This window comes from Haliotis rubra, unplaced genomic scaffold (assembly GCF_003918875.1).
Source record: "Haliotis rubra isolate DU_JTF1 unplaced genomic scaffold, ASM391887v1 Scf582, whole genome shotgun sequence".
NCBI lineage: Eukaryota > Metazoa > Mollusca > Gastropoda > Lepetellida > Haliotidae > Haliotis > Haliotis rubra.
In genome coordinates, this window is record NW_025767282.1 from 133585 (window position 1) to 153506 (window position 19922).

General features: G+C 41.5%; 1 protein-coding gene across 1 annotated transcript in view; it reads right to left on the minus strand.

Moving 5' to 3' along the window:
* Nucleotides 1-8523: 8523 nt before the first annotated feature.
* Nucleotides 8524-19922, minus strand: part of LOC124254782 (sorting and assembly machinery component 50 homolog) — a 28352-nt gene continuing 16953 nt past the window's right edge. Inside the window, exons 11-14 of the mRNA XM_046688633.1 lie at nt 14736-14877; nt 11798-11944; nt 11111-11252; nt 8524-10562 (exon numbers count right to left, since the gene is read on the minus strand). Coding sequence (XP_046544589.1) covers nt 10517-10562; nt 11111-11252; nt 11798-11944; nt 14736-14877 — 477 coding nt within the window. The 3' untranslated portion in view covers nt 8524-10516. The remainder of the gene's footprint in view (nt 10563-11110; nt 11253-11797; nt 11945-14735; nt 14878-19922) is intronic.

The following is a 19922-nucleotide window of genomic DNA, read 5'->3' on the forward strand; positions in this document are numbered from 1 at the left end:
CTTAAATGGCATCATTAACACAATATTCTTTATTTAAATAACTTAAATTCGCAATTAATGGTCAGTTGGGTAGAGGTAGCCAACAGCATCCAGAAATTGAACTGAGTTTATCTGGCATGCTTCAAGTTGGTCCCACAATCGGACGAGTCTGTGTTCCTTCTCGCGATACACTCGCTTTCTTCCCTGGATGGCAGCACCGAAGTCGATTTGGCCCATCTTGGCAGATTCAGACTTCTCAATCTGCTTGATCAGCTCAACAAAGCGATAGATGTTTGGATGATGGTGTGGCAGAGTCTTGTTCAGACGGTAGTGGGAGCCTTCAAGATTTTTGTTCGTTCGAGACCCAACGTTGCAGTGTGATTCCATAGAGGGATGGGAAATCTTTCATCATCGTCAACCCAAGTAGTCACAATGTAGTAATTAAAACTCTGGGCGTTGTCTTCTTCTGGCGTACTGTCCATGGCGTCGACCCAGGCAACTTGCACATCACCTTCTGGTAACAGTGCCAGGGATTATGTGCATTATGTTCATATAACTTCAATGTAATTTACTTTAATAACATTCGTTTATATGTTTTCATTACCAAAGACTGTGGCATTCTCAGTGTTAGAGATTAAACTCACCTCACGCTCTCTAATTAGCGGGTAGTCCATTTTGCGCAAAGGTTATATGTCTGTTGTTGTTTTAATTACTCCTTCATTTGCTGTATGACTCATGAGTGGGAGTATGACTAATGGGGTATGACTAGTGGGAGTATGACTAATGGGGTATGACTAGTGGGAGTATGACTAATGGGTATGACTAGTGGGAGTAGGACTAATGGGGTATGACTAGTGGGAGTAGGACTAATGGGTATGACTAGTGGGAGTAGGACTAATGGGGTATGACTAGTGGGAGTAGGACTAATGGGGTATGACCGTCTGAAGGGGCGTTAAACCCACATACTCACTCACTCACCCGTCAGTTGAATAGGTCGTCAATAATGTACGTCAGTGTGGGTCAGGTAAACGTGGAACCGGACAATATTGATGCTTTAAGTGGACTTTGACCACTGTGATACTTGCTTGATAACGGTGTTATCCATACGATTCAGACAGGTTGTGGAGATACCAGTTTCAACTTAACTATGGTCCTTGGTTTAATCAGTTGGTTTAACATTTCACCACACGTCTTTCGGGGCTTCCCTTCAAAATGTCAGAGGGGCGGTGGGGTAGCCTAGTGGTTGAAGCGTTGGCTCGCCATGCCGAAGATCCGGGTTCGAATCCCCACATGGGTACAATGTGTGAAGCCCATTTCTGCTGTCCCCCGCCGTGATGTTGCTGGAATATTGCTAAAAGCGGCGTAAACCAAACTCAGTCAGTCAGTCAAAATGTCAGAAATAAGCCTTGTTAAACTCATTGTTCTTTATATACCCACACATCTCACATATGATCAAGGACGGTCAACATAATGTATGTGAAGTAAATCAGATGGGACTGGCATAAGCAGACATGGGATGTGCCGTTGACTAGGATTATTAACAGGCGTAAGATAAGACTTCATCCTCCAACCGAATCATCCAGTATTGACATGACCAGACTGACTATGTCACATCGGACCGTGGTGACCTCGCTTGACTGGTGACCCAAACAAGGGAATGTGTGTCAATGAGTGGGCACTTATTGTGCAGACCATATGTCGCGCCAGATCATGATAAACTCGCAAGCCTGGTATCTATGGTAACTGCATCGGATAAACGCGGTGTACCCGACCAGAACAAGTGGTACTGTGTTCCACTATTTCGTAGGTTCATGAGCAGAGGCTGCATCCAGGGTAACGTCATTGAGATGACTTTCAAGACAGCGCAGTATAATGGGCATCTTAATCTTCACCGGGATCATTACTCTTGAACTTCTCGTCAGGAGGACCCAATGTTTAGTTTTTTATAGATGTTAAACAATGAGATCAGATCACACGAAAAGGTTTCCGTTCTTAATCAGTTTTTTTTTAAAAGGTATTTTCAAACTGCATCAGATAACTCGAAGTACCCGACCAGAACAACAGTTTCTTTGTTCACTACTTAGTGGGTTCATGAGCAAAGGCTTCATCCGGGGTAAGGTCACCGAGATGACTTTTAAGACAGCGCGACATAATAGGGATCTGAATCTTCACCGTGATCATCCCAATGGGCCAACCCAAACCGCTTAGCGCAACACTTGTAAAGATAATCGAATTGCTTCACATTTTTTGTATTCGTGTTTTGTTATTTTGAAAACGGATCCGCTGACAAAATCACATTACTTATGACCAATAAAATGTTTGCGCATTTTTAAAACGCTCAGCAATAAAAAAAAGTAATTACTCTTGAATTTCTCGACCTGAAGACCCAACGTTTAGTTTTTTTAAGACGTTTAACAATGAGATCACACGAAAAAGTTTCCGTTCTTAATCAGTTTTTTAAAAAAGGTATTTTCAAAAAGAAAAAATAGTATAACAGTGGTGATCAATGCGTCTGAAAGTTGACAGATGTAACAACACCGAGGGTCTGGCTACCTTTACTTATATCAGGTCTTCAAGTTAACTGCCACCACGGTATACTTGTGGTATCAATGTCTGGCCGAATTTGCCACTACGAGTTAAAACATTAGTGGTTTATTAAAAGAAGTTTCACATTTTGGTAAAATAGGCACAAAAAACAAAACAGCACAAGAAGCAATCGTCTCCTGGCGGTAACAACGCCAGGAGACGATTGCTTCTTGTGATATTTTGCCAACATGTGAAACTTGTTTTAAAATACCACTGATATAGCTACGAGATAACTTGTAGTGGGAAATTGGGCCAGACATTGATACTGCTAGTATACTCGTGGTGGCAGTCAACGTGTTAACGTCTTTTGGTGTTATGGCCCGGGAATCGAACCACGGACCTTCCGATCTCTTGGTAAACACGCTCTCCACTAGACCATGTGTGATGGGGGCAGATTCTCACGTGGAATCTTTACGGGGAGAACACTGAAATGGGTGGGTAAATATGGTTTTACGCCGTTTTTAGCAATATTCCAGCAACATCAAGGCGGGAGACACCAGAAATGGGCTTCACACATTGTACCCATGTGGGGAAGCGAACACGAGCCTTGGGCGTGACGAGTGAACGCTTTAACCACTAAGCTACCCTACCGCCCCCGCTGAAATGGGAATTTTGCCATACGGAATGGGCTTGTTTCACTAATGCCGTTATGAGATGCCTAATACACCAGTTGATCTCATGTTCGGATATATGATTAGCCACTGAATATCGAGGGATATGGACCAGCCAGGCCAGTGATTGATGTGATAAGAAACGATCGACACTCTCGGAACACGATGACACACAAAAAGCAAAGTCACATTTAATTCCTTCTTTCGATCACTACAGATAAGAAATGGTCCTCAGCAACCTATCCTCTTCTCCCCAAGTATGGATCCGTGTTAGAACGGTCAGGTGCAAACCAGGCATGTCTTCCCCCAGTAAGGATCCGGGTTAGAAATGTTCCCAGGCAGCACATGCTCCTCTCCTCAAGTATGTATCGGGATAGAAATGGTCCCCAGCAAATCATGCTCGTCTCCCTCAAAAAGGATCTGGGTTAGAAATCCGTCTTCAGCACCCATGCTTGTCAAATGAGGCAACAAATAGGACAGGTAGTTCAGATTCGCTGATTCGGTTGACACATATCATCGTATCCCGATTGTGTAGATCTATGCCTATGAAGTTGATCACTAGATTGTCTGGTCCAGACTCGATCGCTGTCATATAGCTTGAATAAGTGAGTCAGTATGGTTTTACGCCGCCTTTAGCAATATTCCAGCAATATCACGGCAGGTGACGCCAGAAATAGGCTTCACACATTGTGCCTATGTAGGAATCAAACCCGGGTCTTCCACGTGACGAGCGGACCCTTTAACCACTAGGCTACCCCACTGCCCCAGCTGGAATAATCCTGAGTGTGGTGTTAAATAACAAATAAACAAACAAATATCACCATATTGTGTAGATAGGACATCAATCACAGTATTGTCCTATCATGTAGCCAGATTATTGCTGAGTGCTGCATTAAAATACAAACAAAAAAACACAATGAAATATCTACAAACACAACACCATAACAAAGTTTTCCTCCTGTTTAATGTCACAAATACTGTACAATGCAAACCTCACTCATATGAGACAATTCCATGATGAATATAGCACAGGTGTTATATACATTGCTGCATACATGTTCACACGGATAGGAAATGGGTACAACAAAGCACCGATTGTCCGCCTCCCTTTCAATTTCCGCTTACCTTTAAATCTGCCTGTATGTATTTACAGCAATATATTAATGCATATTATTATGTATGTAACTGCCTACTGTAGGTCTCACAGGAAAATAACTAGTACTGTCACCAACTCTAGAATGGGCACCCGGAAATAAGAGCTTATGGGACAAGGAAATGGCAGACTTATACATTTGTACATAAGATAATAATTAACAAGGTTCTTCCACCGAGACATGCTACATTGAAAAAGCTGAATATAAATCCAATCTGGGAATTTAATGACTAGATTGGTGAAATTTGTCTGTCTGATATTCAGCTACTATAATCCAAATGTATAGCAAAGGTTTCTGAAAGACAAGGCTTGTAGGCTGCATGGTTGTTGGCACTTAGTCACTTGAATTATCACATTTTTATCATCTTAAATCCCATTTGTGAATTTCATGTTTGATTTTTACTTTTTTTTTCAGAACACCTTATGTACATAAAACATTAGGTTCATCCTCAACTGTATCATGTATTCTATGTTTAAATCCAGATAATCATCTGAGACACATGCCTATTTGTTTACTTTACAAAACTTATCAATGTTCTAGCTTTATTAAAATATTGACTTGTGAGAATCTGGTGCTGTCCTGATACTGAATCTCAGTACCTGATGTTCATGTGACCAGTATAGGTTGTTGGCAACTGTTCTAACACTAGCACTTTTCTTTTATTTAAATGCAAAACATCCAAGACAATGGTGAAAACAAAGAAAACAGGCCGACTTGAAATATAGGTTATGCAAATGTCATGCAAATGAGCCAACACTAGTAACAATGATTGAATGAAATAGGTTGCATACCTCAAAACAGTATTGCCACTGTCTCAAAACAGTATTGTTTGAATGTGAGTGAGTGAGTATGGTTTTACGCCACAATTAGCAATATTCCTGAAATATACGTCAGGGAACACCACTGTACCCATGTGGGGAATCGAACCTGAGTCTTCAGTGTGACGAGCGAATCCTTTAACCACTAGGCTACCCCCACCACCCCTCCATCTGTGAACTCTTTAGTGAGGACAAAGGGATGTTAGAATATGATTAAAAGCATTTCAAGTATTATCATACTAACATCATGAGATTCAACGCTAGCTACATTTGATTAACATACATAAACCATTTAATGAATCTCATGTGGATGACAATAGTTTGAGGTGGATAAGATGAATAGATAGGTGAATGGAGTACTATTGTTTTCCAGTATTGTACCCATCTGTGGAACCAAACCCATGAATGTACCATGATAAGCTAAGACTTCAACCACAAGGCCATCTATGTCTGTTAGAGGAAGTGTAGCAGATAAGGGTGGGCACTTCAGCATCTTATCTAAACTTGTTTGAGTGGCATTTAGAAGTTGGTGTGATGAACGAGGAGGAGAGTTCTATGGAAATCACCGGCTTCCTCCCAATAATCCCCCATAGCTTACTCTGTTTGTGTAACAATTGCCTTCTTGTACATCAACCTCATTAATTGTGCAAACAGCAATCACGTATTGTTCAACTTTACTATGTATATATATATACCTTGCTTCTAGTATTGTACATCATTTGCTTGATAATGGTGTTAGTAGCTACACTGAAACGTTGCTCATATTATATTAAAGAAGTTGTATATCCATAGAACTCTCCTCGTTGTTCATCTTATCTAAATATGATAAGCATCTAAAGTGAACTCTGAGTCTGATGATGGTTCTTTATGACTGCATCTGTGACTATGCCAAGTTTGTGCCCTGGGCCCACGTTTCAGAAAAGCTCTCATATCGTAAGTCAATGTTACAGTGTAGGAAGTACGAATGCTACGAGAAAAGTTGCGAGATCTTAGGCTTACGAGAGCTTTGTGAAACAGGGCCCTGGACTGACTGACTGAGTTTGGTTTTACGCCGCTTTTAGCAATATTCCAGCAACATCACGGGGGGGACACCAGAAATGGGCTTCACACATTGTACCCATGTGGGGATTCGAACCCGGGTCTTCGGAGTGACAAGCCAACGCTTTAACCACTAGGCTACCCAACCGCCCCAGGGCCCTGGATACTAAGCCTGTCAAGTGCTATTTCATTGCCACAGTACAGTGTGTTGATGCTATTAATGTTCAACTAATATCATCAGATCAGAGGTTTTCAGACTTCAGGCTCACTCAGGCTGTAACAAGGGGTGTTGCACCACACAGACATTCCAATCTCTTGAATGATGGCTTGTGTTTAGGATAAAATGATCTTGTGATCTTTAATAAGATAGTGACATGTATTACAATTGTTCATGCAAAAACACAGCCAATAACAGATGTTCTTAAGTGTCTGAAAACCCAAACAAGAGGACATGACAATGCCATGAAAATAATTTTTCTTTGATACTTGTTAAGAGTGAGTGAGTGAGTTTAGTTTTACGCCGCACTCAGCAATATTCCAGCTATATGGTGGCGGTCTGTAAATAATCGAGTCTGGACCAGACAATCCAGTGATCAACAGCATGAGTATCGATACTTGTTAAGAATGAAAATCAATAATATATTTTGCGCTAATCTAATGAATATGCAGAGTCAAGCTTTGTATGTGAAAATCCCAGTCTAATTACTTGTACCAGCTGTGTATACTGATATAACTCAATACTTCTTTAATTGGATCTTAAGACAATTGGTTTATGGATGTCTAGAGAGGAGGGGTCAGCAGTAAAATCTGTATCCCTGAACATGGTTGGTCTGATCAATGAATGTCTGGTCTGATCAATGAATGTCTGGTCTGATCAATGAATGTCTGGTCTGGTACCAAACTGTTACCAAGTCATGGTGGTAAACTGTCAACAGGTTGTTAAAACTGCTACATTGAACTTTATGACAAAATGTGTCTCCCAGGGGTGAACATTCACACAGTTGGATTGCTTTCATGAAAAGGAACAATCCCCAAAATGGGAGCACTGCTCATTAATACCCGACTGTGACTCCGAACTTCAGCTGTACAACAATTAATAACGATTATTCTCAACAAAAATACAATATCTGTAACCAACTTTGTACCTCGCCTTTGCTGTAAAAAAAAGCCATAAACAAAATCTTAAAACAATTGACTATACTGTTAAGTTATTGGTTGAACAAATTCGATGTGGGACTTTCCAACCAGAGTTCCAGAGATGTTATCTGTGATAACTCTCCATAAATTCAAAATATTAAAATATAACTTTGCACTGCACATCTCCTTTAGATATGGAGATTTATTAACAAATTTGTAAACAATCTAATTCATACGTATTCAAAAACTCCCCTGGGCTGTTTTTTTTCAGTTCAAAATATGTACATTGATGCAACACTTTCAAAATCTATAAAATCGGAACAACCTCACCTTACAACAAAAAAGATGTTTTCAAAAATTTGCAAACATTTTGAGTAATACTTTTCAAGTTATTGGTTGAACAAATTATTCTCAGTTCAAACTCATAAATTGATGAATTTTCAAAAAATACTCAAATTATCATGATCAAAATTTGCACTGCACCCTTCCTCTAGATAAAGAAGTCAGTCCACAAATGTGAAAACAATCCAACCAACAATTTCAAATTATTTGTTTGAACAAAAATGTCTTTGGACATAACTATAACCTTTTTAGTCAGGAGAACTAATCAATTTTAATGGCAAACTGGGATGGGAACTAAAGATCTTTTCCCTAAAACTGAAATATTTGTACATGTGACATTTGGTGTAGCTTGTTGTCATGGTTATTCATAAGACAAATAACTCACGCACCTCAATACAAGAAAGTATCAAAATCTTACAGTTGAGACTTCGAAAGCTGAACAGAAACATTTTCTCACCAAAAGAGGATTTAAAAGTGTCAGTAATTTCCAGTGTACGTAGAACAGTTAATTGAATGTCATTCCCTCAACTCAAACCACAAAACACAGGCTCAGTCACAGATAAAATTATGAACTTGTTCAAACAGGTTAGTCATGTGGTGATAAGCATTAACACTACTGCCAGAGTTACCCCCCTTGCACTGCTGATCAAGAAGTTGGTGTACAAGCTCACTGATCTTTATTGTACATGGTCTGTCCATGCAGATTCATAGAATACACACTAAAGACCAAACCTCAAGCCAGTGCAATATAATACTCATCTTATAAAAGATTAATACATTAAATGACTGGCTATACAGACAATAGTTAATGGTAACTGACCAACAGTTGACCAATAAAAAGGCCTTAAAGCTTAGCTATATGTTAATGAATTAATCTTTAATACCCCTTATTTGCTGAATTTTATAAATCAATTGAAAATACAATGTCTGTTGTAAAATACCTGGTTTTGACAACATAAGAAAATTGAGATACAATACATATTGTGAAAGGAAGTAAGGAACCACATCAACTATCATTGCAGCTGCATCACTCAATCCTCAAAGGTAAAAAGACTCTGAACCAAAACATATAACACCTGGCTAACAGGATTATCTCTCCTTACCACCTGTTTAAAGTGTCAGTGAGTGAGTGAGTATGGTTTTATGCCGATTTAGCATTGTTCCAACAATATCACCGAGGGGACACCAGAAATGGACGTCACACTTTGTACCCATGTCGGGAATCGGACCCTGGTCCTCGGCATGACGAGAAGCCTTAGCCACTAGGCTACCCCACCACCCTATTTAAACATGAAACAGAAACAGTTGTATATGAGGTCATATCTTGTACCAATATTCTGACAAAAAGGTTTTAGTAGCTACTGAGCTAGATACTCAACAAATAACAGATTTACTGAAACCTAAATATCGAAGACAGTTTGTGACTGTTCTGTGGTTATCTCATTTCCCTTTCAATGGCAGCTTCTGCTGCTTGGAACAGGTGAACATTCTGTGTGATCTACATGAGATCAATGTTGGGATATTCCAAACAGGCATATGGAGTTGGAATTGCTGACCTCCCAGCACAAATCACATAGCTAGTCGCACATTCATTGTAGTTTGCCAGAAAAAATAAGAGCTGCACTTATCCAAATGTATAAACTAACCAGGAGTTGATTGAACCAATAATAGATGAGTTGGTTGGTTGGTTGGTTTGTTGTTAATGTAGCACTCAGCAATATTAAATCTATATGGTGGTGGTCTGTAAATAATCAAGTCTGGACCAGACAATCCAGTGATCTACAGCATGAGCATCAATCTACACACATTGGGAAACGATCACATGTGTCAACGAAGTCAGCAAGCCTGACCACCCAATCATGTTAGTCGCCTCTTACGACAAGCATGGGTTACTGACAACCAATTCTAACCCGGACCTTCACGGGTAGATGAAAGATAGGAAACACAAGCCAGGAAATTGTATTTTCATTTTCCTATCATACGATATGCTCTTCTTGTACATAAAACTATTCTTGGTATAGTTCTGTATGGACACCTGGACTAGAGATACAGTACTCAAAAATAAAGCAACACTCGTAAACTTTGGTCAAACATACCACCATTGAATAATGTTCACATAGAAGCAAACTGTGGTTTTATGATCTAAAGTTTGATTTTCAGGCACTCAATCACAGATTATTAAGACTCCATTAAGAAACCCTAACTCCAAATTTAGGCAATAAGGTAGATCTGGGATAATTGGGGTAAAAAGGTAATTTACACACAAAATATAAGATCACTGTTAGCATGACACACTGATAAGTAATGCTAAGAATATATCTTTTGCATTATATCTTATTGCCAACCTCACAGCTAAAACAAGCGTTATTAATTGTTTATTAATTGGTAATATATATTATTATGTATAGCCCAATAGCTATTTGATATAACTGATGTGTCTTTTGAAAAAGAACATAGTAATATACTACTAAAACAAGTTAAGGAATATCTTCAATTCTTTCAATTCTATAGTGTTATTGTCCTTATTTTCATTTGAGTAGTATATATCAACATTATCAAATTTGCAGAGTTGGGTTCAAAATATGGCAATGATAACACAAACCCTACAGGGCTTTGGTGATGTACGCACTGATGATGATGAAGAGGTGATCTATTATTTACAACAGTACAGATGCACATCCTAATTGACTACAAACACATTCTCCATCAGTTACAAAATGTCTGAGGTTCCAGTTGATTATCTTTGAAATATCCCAGCGAATGGTAGGCACTTCCTGTCATGCTCAGTCATCACACACAAGGCAAGTTGATCCGTCAGTGAACAATGTGAGAGCTCTATGGCTGGTGGTGATCATAAAAAGCTGAGCCCAATACCAAATTGTAAACCGGCATTAATACTGAAAAGAAAAAACAAAATGATTTTCAGTGTCAGTGAGTGAGTTGGGTTTCAAGCTACTTTCACAGCAGTGTGCAAAATAGTTTCCAAAGTTTGCAAACCAGATGGGCTTGCTATGCCTGAAAGTTACTAGCCCTCAAAATAATTCACTAGCTCAAAATCTCAATGTAAAAACTAAGCAAAAGATCACAAAAATAGATGAGAATAAGATATTGTCGGCATGACATGGGTTTCATGATTAAGCTGCTCATATGATGAACATTTTTATTAGGTCAAAACCTTGGATGATTTAAAAGTGTATTATAACTTAACAAGTCGGAGAGAGTGATATACTTACAAAATGACCCCATGAAAATTCACTGGCCAGTTTTACTGGCCCAACTGGATGTTTACTAGCCACAGGCTAGCAGGCCAGTGGCTATTTTGCAGCGCCATATGGCAGTGCACAGACAGGTAGAAGAAAGGAAGATTACTTTAAATGGTCAGTGAACTGACCACTAGGCCACTGTCACCTCTAGATATGCATAACTAGATAATCCTGCTGCCCACCTGTCTCCTCTCTGTGCTTGCATAGGTATAACATAGTTGAGTTCCATCCTGGCTACACGTCCCATCCGCAGCACGATGCCCCCGCCGTATGCCCATCGAAATGTCTCCGCCATGTGACAGAAGTTTTCACGAATATCAGAGTCTTATAAAGAAAAGGGTGGTAAAATTAGAAATCCAGCTCACCTTAAAATTATAAAACATATCTGTGCTAAACATATTTATTTCCATTAAAAGAGTTGTGAGATCAGCAAACAAGCAAACAACCACTTAATATAAGGACTCTATCTTAATTTACATACAATGTGAGAAAACAGCCTGTCTGTATACCTCAGACAATAAGAATGGATTTCTCCAATACAAAAGATTGCAATACTATATGAAATATGACATAGTGATAGTATGCACAGGGAGGAAGTCTCCAGTATTATCATACCAGCACAGTGATTATTCAGTACATCAAATACAGCTTTTATGCCAAAGGAATACCATCAGATCAAAGTCCAAGAGTTCTGTTCAAGTATGCTTTGATCCGGGCATCTGGTGTTTCAACTGTGAGTAGAATCTTTTGAAATTTAATGAAATCTTGATTACTTATTGTGAGCTGAGTTGCCAATGCGACGATACAAATATGTAAAGAGAACATTCTTTCATGATGATTTTTCCATTGAACATCAGAAATATACCTACTTAAGCTTATATTTCCTATGTTTCCAGCATTGATAAAGAAGTGGGTGCGGAAAAGTTCCCCAAAGCCGCCTTTCCCCGGCCGGAAGGGGAGTGGGGTGTACAGGTGCAGGGCAGCCAGCCAGTAGGCGTCTGCTCCAAGAGCGTTGCCTGCAACAGATGTATGGACAATGTAGAAGTCTAATCTGGAAGCGTTACCTGCAACAAGAGCCTTGACAATGTAGGTGTCTGCTCCGAGAGCGTTACCTGCAACAAGAGCACTGACAATGTAGGTGTCTGCTCCCAGAGTGTTACCTGCAAGAAAAGCAGTGACAATGTAGGTGTCTGCTCCCAGAGCGTTACCTGCAACAAAGCAGTGACAATGTAGGTGTCTGCTCCCAGAGTGTTACCTGCAACAAAAGCATTGACAATGTAGGTGTCTGCTCCTAGAGCGTTACCTGCAAGAAAAGCAGTGACAATGTAGGTGTCTGCTCCTAGAGCGTTACCTGCAAGAAAAGCAGTGACAATGTAGGTGTCTGCTCCTAGAGCGTTACCTGCAACAAGAGCACTGACAATGTAGGTGTCTGCTCCCAGAGTGTTACCTGCAACAAAAGCATTGACAATGTAGGTGTCTGCTCCTAGAGCGTTACCTGCAAGAAAAGCAGTGACAATGTAGGTGTCTGCTCCTAGAGCGTTACCTGCAAGAAAAGCAGTGACAATGTAGGTGTCTGCTCGAGGCGTTACCTGCAACAAGAGCACTGACAATGTAGGTGTCTGCTCCCAGAGTGTTACCTGCAAGAAAAGCAGTGACAATGTAGGTGTCTGCTCCTAGAGCGTTACCTGCAAGAAAAGCAGTGACAATGTAGGTGTCTGCTCCCAGAGTGTTACCTGCAACAAAAGCATTGACAATGTAGGTGTCTGCTCCTAGAGCGTTACCTGCAAGAAAAGCAGTGACAATGTAGGTGTCTGCTCCTAGAGCGTTACCTGCAAGAAAAGCAGTGACAATGTAGGTGTCTGCTCCCAGAGCGTTACCTGCAAGAAAAGCAGTGACAATGTAGGTGTCTGCTCCTAGAGCGTTACCTGCAAGAAAAGCAGTGACAATGTAGGTGTCTGCTCCTAGAGCGTTACCTGCAAGAAAAGCAGTGACAATGTAGGTGTCTGCTCCTAACTGCTCCTGCGTTACCTGCAAGAAAAGCAGTGACAATGTAGGTGTCTGCTCCTAGAGCGTTACCTGCAAGAAAAGCAGTGACAATGTAGGTGTCTGCTCCTAGAGCGTTACCTGCAAGAAAAGCAGTGACAATGTAGGTGTCTGCTCCTAGAAGCGTTACCTGCAAGAAAGCAGTGACAATGTAGGTGTCTGCTCCTAGAGGCGTTACCTGCAAGAGAAAGCAGTGACAATGTAGGTGTCTGCTCCTAGAAGCGTTACCTGCAAGAAAAGCAGTGACAATGTAGGTGTCTGCTCCTAGAGCCGTTACCTGCAAGAAAAGCAGTGACAATGTAGGTGTCTGCTCCCAGAGTGTTACCTGCAACAAAAGCATTGACAATGTAGGTGTCTGCTCCTAGAGCCGTTACCTGCAAGAAAAGCAGTGACAATGTAGGTGTCTGCTCCTAGAGGCGTTACCTGCAAGAAAAGCAGTGACAATGTAGGTGTCTGCTCCTAGAGCGTTACCTGCAAGAAAAGCAGTGACAATGTAGGTGTCTGCTCCTAGAGCGTTACCTGCAAGAAAAGCAGTGACAATGTAGGTGTCTGCTCCTAGAGCGTTACCTGCAAGAAAAGCAGTGACAATGTAGGTGTCTGCTCCCAGAGCGTTACCTGCAAGAAAAGCAGTGACAATGTAGGTGTCTGCTCCCAGAGCGTTACCTGCAAGCAAAAAGCAGTGACAATGTAGGTGTCTGCTCCTAGAGCGTTACCTGCAAGAAAAGCAGTGACAATGTAGGTGTCTGCTCCCAGAGCGTTACCTGCAAGAAAAGCAGTGACAATGTAGGTGTCTGCTCCCAGAGTGTTACCTGCAAGAAAAGCAGTGACAATGTAGGTGTCTGCTCCCAGAGCGTCACATGCAACAAAAGCATTGACAATGTAGGCATCTGCTCCCAGAGTGTTACCTGCAACAAAAGCATTGACAATGTAGGCGTCTGCTCCCAGAGCATTCTCTGCAACAGAACCATTGACAATGTAGGTGTCTGCTCCCAGAACTTTACCTGCATTGACAATGTGGACATCTAATAGTAAACCATTCTCTATTGGTACCAAACTAAAGATATTTCACCTTTACACATCGTTATATAATCTGTAAATTTCAAGCTTGGTGACTTAATACAGATGAAATATGTAATGGCGATTTGCGATGCTGTACATACGTTTTGTGTAGGCATTGTTAGCTTCATAACACATATTTAAGAAAATTGTTCACACAAGATGCCAGACACCATTTTTCTTGTCTTTTGCAAGCTTGCAGCATACATCCAACATGGCCGCCTACTGTATACTGTACACAGATTCACTATCACCTTGTGGACCTACCTTTATACAGCAGGTACAGATATAGCAATATTACACATGACTGCAATGACTCTCTTGCCCCTCAAAGACTCACCATCACTGTGAGGCCCCACCCCTGTACAGCAGATACAGATATAGCAACATTACCCACAAATTTGTGGGGTGTCTTGCCCCTCAAAGACTCACCATCACTGTGTGGCCCCACCCCTGTACAGCAGATACAGATATAGCAACATTACCCACAAATGCGATGACTCTCTTACCTCTCAAAGACTTACCATCACTATGAGACCCCACCCCTGTACAGCAGATACAGATATAGCAACATTACCCACAAATTTGTGGGGTGTCCTGCCCCTCAAAGACTCACCATCACTGTGTGGCCCCACCCCTGTACAGCAGATACAGATATAGCAACATTACCCACAAATGTGTGGGGTGTCTTGCCCCTCAAAGACTCACCATCACTGTGTGGCCCCACCCCCTTCAAACTGAAGCCTCTCAGGGTCAGGGGACCACCAAGGAAGAAACGGTCATTCACCTTGACCTCATGTTTAGGGTCAAGGGACTTCAAAAGGCCTCCAGCTAGAGAAACTTGTAATACCTTGAATGAAAAACAGAAAGAAACTTCTCACTAATCAAACAAACCTAAAAGTAACACTTAATAATGTTTCAAAAAGGGTTCAGACATTCTTGCATCATTTCATTGACTTTCTCCATTTGTAATTAAACCACACCAACAGAATATCCAAGTCCATACAGCACTGTGTCAATGTTACGTGTCCAAACCTTATTGTTTGAAATGGAGGGCATTTTATTATTCTAGTGAAATAAAATCAATAGTTTGTGGTAGAAAAATGAATAAAAATATGCTGTCTTACTGGCAAAGAAGGATAAGTTGAGCACAGACATGACAATTGACCCGTATTAGCATGTATAAGTGCCGCCCTATGGTGCTTGCCATTGTTAGCGAAGGGGCCCCAGGTTGTCCGCGATCAAGTGTAGTGTGATGGGTGACGCAAGGCAAAGGCGTGTGCAACTACGCGCGGAATCAATTTCATCGTCATGCAATGCACATGCACTAGCCTACATCTGCTCTACCTTTCACAAACCAAATGGGTTTGCTCATTGCCATGCACCGCCTACTTCTCGTAAATGCGTTCTATGCGCCGGTCCAACTTATCCTTGTTTGCCAGTTGTCTTATTGATGATTTTTTCTGGCAAATACAGCACAATTGAAATGAATGAAATAAACCACTTCAAACAGATACATCCCCTACTTTGGACCTACTCTGAACATTATTTTATTCCTCAAACTATCTGAGGGGAAAAGTAACCTGTCAATCATTTGTTCTCAAAATGTAATTTTTGGAGTAAAATTGATATTTTATACTTATCCTGACTCCTGCTCTTTTGCTTGTCTTCTTCTTCTTGCGAACATAGTGGAACACTTGTATCTCCTTATTTGAAGCTCCCTTCAAAATAAAATCACTAATTGGTACTCACCACGAGTTGCTCCCCTTTGTTTCCCCTGGCGGGAAAGGTGTCGCCACCCTCTGGCCATGTGCTCCACTCTCTCCTGATTTTGCGAGCCCAACACTTGAACTTACAGGGAAATCCAAAGTGTTATGTGGGGAGGATGGGATGGGAGACTAACCTCATGAGTCAGGATAAGTATAAAATATCAATTTTACTCCAAAATTACATATTTTCCTTATCCTGACTCATGCTCTTTTGCTTGTAGCATCCTCACGGACACGGAGGTGGGAGTAACAGAATACTTTGGATTTATAATTAGTGATTTTGTATAGATATACTGTAATATCCCCTCTAGGGAACTTCATGAAGCCTTAGATTTAGGATGTTTGCTGTATTAAAAAACCATAGGTTACATAATGCCATTAAAGGGGAATTACATTATTATTATATTGAACAATACATATAATATATATATATATAAGTGACTCTGATAGAGGCACTGAAACTGAACATATCATAGTATAAGCTTAAGGCTGAATAACTTAAGCTGAACATATATACATAGCCCTAAAACTCCGTGAGAGTTATAAGCTAGGTAAGTATGTATATAATACATATTAATCTTGTGAGGGTAATATTTAGCCCTCTGACGAGGAACTGTCAGTTGCTGGCGAGGACCAGTGGTCCGAAATGGTGAATGCCAGAGACATCTTCTGTAGTGATGTCTCTCAGGTAGTGATTAGCAAATACCATGTTAGATTTCCAATAGCATCCTTCCATAATCGTGTTCAAGGAACAGTTGCCGTGAAGGCGAGGGTGGAGGCCAATGCCCTGATCTCATGTGGATTTGATGCTGTTGGTGGGTCCAAGCCTGCTGCCTTGTAGGCACGGAGAATGACAGTCCTTATCCAAATAGATATTGTGGTCCGTGACACTTCTGTTTGATTTGTAGGCGATAAGGGGATGAATAAACGTTTGAGAAATCTTCTCCTTGTTTTGGATCGTCGTAAATAAACTTTGAGCGCGCTCTTACCGGACACAGTGATAGGTCTTGTGTATCTTGTGATCCGAGAATAGAGGATAGCGCCGGGATGTGGAATAACCTGTCTGGTTGACCTGGCAGTTGATTTTTAGCGATGAAATCCCATCTTAGTCCGAGGTGCGCTGTGTTATGATTGTCATCAAACTGTATCCTCTCGTAATCTAGAGCGTGAATTTCAGACATTCTTGCTGCCGTGGCTAGAGATAGCAGAAAAAGTGTTTTCTGTGAGAGAAATTCAAAAGTTGTCGATTCCAACTTGTTGTAACACTATATTCAGATCCCAAGCTGGGGCATGGAACTTCCGCTTTTGGTCCTCCAATCGGGAATGCTCGTAGTAAGGCCAGTAACTCTGGAGATCTTGTCAACTTGACACCCGTTCTCATGGTGATTACAGAACTAAGCGCGGCAAGATATGTTGATATCGTTGAACCTTTTAAATGTTTGTTTTGGCGCAGGTAACACAAATAGTCTGCCACTTGAGGCTGTGAAGCCTCTCTCGCTGTAAAACCTTTCTTTGCTGCATAATTTTCGAAACTGTGCCACTTGTCGTCGTACAAGTTACGAGTTGAGTAACGTAAGGCAAGCGTGACTGCTTTTGCCGCCCTGGCAGAATATCCTCTCTTGTTTAACCACATTTGTATACAGTCCATACGTGTAGTTGGAACATTGCTGGGTTTCCGTGCACTTGTTTGGTGTGAGGATGAATTAACAGGTTTGCGCGCTTGGGTAGCTCCAGTGCTGGTTGACCGATTTCTTGAATTAGTATGGGAAACCACGTTCTGCCCGGCCAGTAGGGCGCGACCAAAGTGAGTTGTAGGCTCTGTGTTTGTCTGATTTTCTGTAATACGGAGGTATTATTGCTGGCGGCGAAACGTGCACGCATTGAGGCCTTCCATGATAGACTTAGAGCGTCTGTTGCCCAAGCTTGAGGGTCTGGGACTGGTGACACGAATGTTGGTAGCTGATTGTTGAATCGAAAGTGGCGAAAAGGTCTATTAGCGGTAGCTCCTAATTGCTTGATTATCTGTGCAAATATTTCCCTGTTGATCATCCACTCTGTCGGTGATGGTAGATGAGGCCGAGAGAGCGTCTGCTAGTATATTTCTGGCTCCGGGAATGTGAACTGCTCTGACATGTAGATTTAGATCTTGTATTAAATCGAACAGTTGAAAGCTTAGGTTCAAAAGATTCAGCGATCTCGTTGAGCCTTGCTTGTTTATGTAGAACGCCACTGTCGAATTGTCTGTATGGATCATTAGGTGCGCATTTTGTAGAAATGTGCTCCAATGTAGAATGGCGTTGATTACAGCTTTCATTTCTAGACTGTTTATATGGAGTTTGCATTCTTGCTGATTCCATAATCCTGATATCGTGTGGTTGGTGAGATGAGCTCCCCAACCTTGGAGTGGTACTACGCGATCTACATATAGATGGGTTTTGAATTCCTGCTCTGCTAAACAAATCCCTTCGCAGACATTCGATTTCTTGGTCCACGATAGTAGATGAGGTCTGAGATGTTTCGGTAGACTGAATGGTTGTACATCGTTGAGATGTGCGCGTTGATGAGGACCTGTAGGGGCCGTGAACTGTATCTGCCTGTGACAGTCATGTCTTGGGCTGATGTGAGAAGACCTAGTAGGCTCTGCCATTGTCGAAGTGGTAACGGAGAGAGTAGAGCTGGTGGAATGGTCTGTTGTATCTTGAGCCAACGGTCTTCTGGTACAACGACACGGTTGCGATTTGTGATGAATCGAATACCTAGGAACTGCAGGTCTTGCGATGGTACTAGGTCCGACTTGCGTAAGTTTACTAACCATCCTAGTTGTGTTAGTAGCTTTATGATGTAATTTAACTGTAGTTTGAGATGCTGTGGATCTTGATCTACCTGTATCCCCGTCGTCGAGGTAAAAAGCACACTCGAGTAGCCCTTGATGATGTAGAAAGATGATAATCGGTTTCGTTATCCTCGTGAATAGCCAGGGGGCTGATGATATTCCGAATGGGAGTACTTTCCACTGGTAATGTAGCCCTTCTAGAGTAAACCGTAGGTATTTCCTGGAATCGGGATGAATGGGGATGTGCAGGTAGGCATCCTGTAGATCTATGCTGCCCATGTAGTCCATAGGGATCGAATCATCTGGCGTAACTGAGGTAAATGTATCATGCGCGAAACTTCGGTGGTTTGGCGTAGATAATTCTTGTTGAAAAAGCTCATGTTGTAGATGAGTCTGTATTTCTCCGTGGAGTTTTTCTTGGGAACTAGGAAAACTGGGGAGTAGAAACCTGGTTCGACGTTTGCTTGATCTATTACTTCTATGGCCTGTTTGGGTAGGAGTGATGAAACAGCCTCTCTTATCTTTGGTAGTTGTTGCGCTTGTAAATCGAACTTGAGGGGTTTGATTGTCAGCGGAGGCTTGGCCTGTAGTGGGATACGAAATCCGTGTTGAAGAATGTTGGAGACGTAAGGGTCTTGCAATATTCCCCAGTTTTCCCAGTGTAGTTGGAGGCGTCCACCCACTTGTGCTGGCTGTACTGGAACGGCTGGGGGTGGAAGACTCCAGTCGTTCCAAACCTGTGTTTCAGCATCTATAGTTGTGGAAACCTCTGGGTGTCCTGCCTCTTCCTGATCCTCCTCTATAGTTGCCATATGGCTAACGAAAAGAATCTTTACCTCTAGAGCTGGCTATCTTCCTGTCTCTTGCTCTTTGTAGGCCCGTGAACTTAGATCTGCCTGAGTATCTTTGTGAAGTCTGATCGAATGACGCTGGCTAGTGTGTCCATCGATTTAATCATAAGGACTTCCCTGGAATCCTTAGAGACTTCCTTGGCGACTTTGTCGATTTCTCCGCCAAAGATGGATGTTGTCGACCACGGGCTGTATAAAGTGGGCTGTAAAGTTCTCCCCAATTGCAGGAAGCGAGGAGGCCTTGACTGACGAGCTAAGGTCAGTGCTGCTGAAACAGATGTAAGATGATCCGCTAAAAACTGCTGATCTTTCTTTGCATAAGTAAGGCAGAATAAATCATTCTATCATCTTCCGTCGTGGAATCCGGAATCTAGTGATAAGAGTCTCATTGATCGTCCTAGATCTATTTAACCCAAAGAACATACGCCTCGTCATGGTTTCT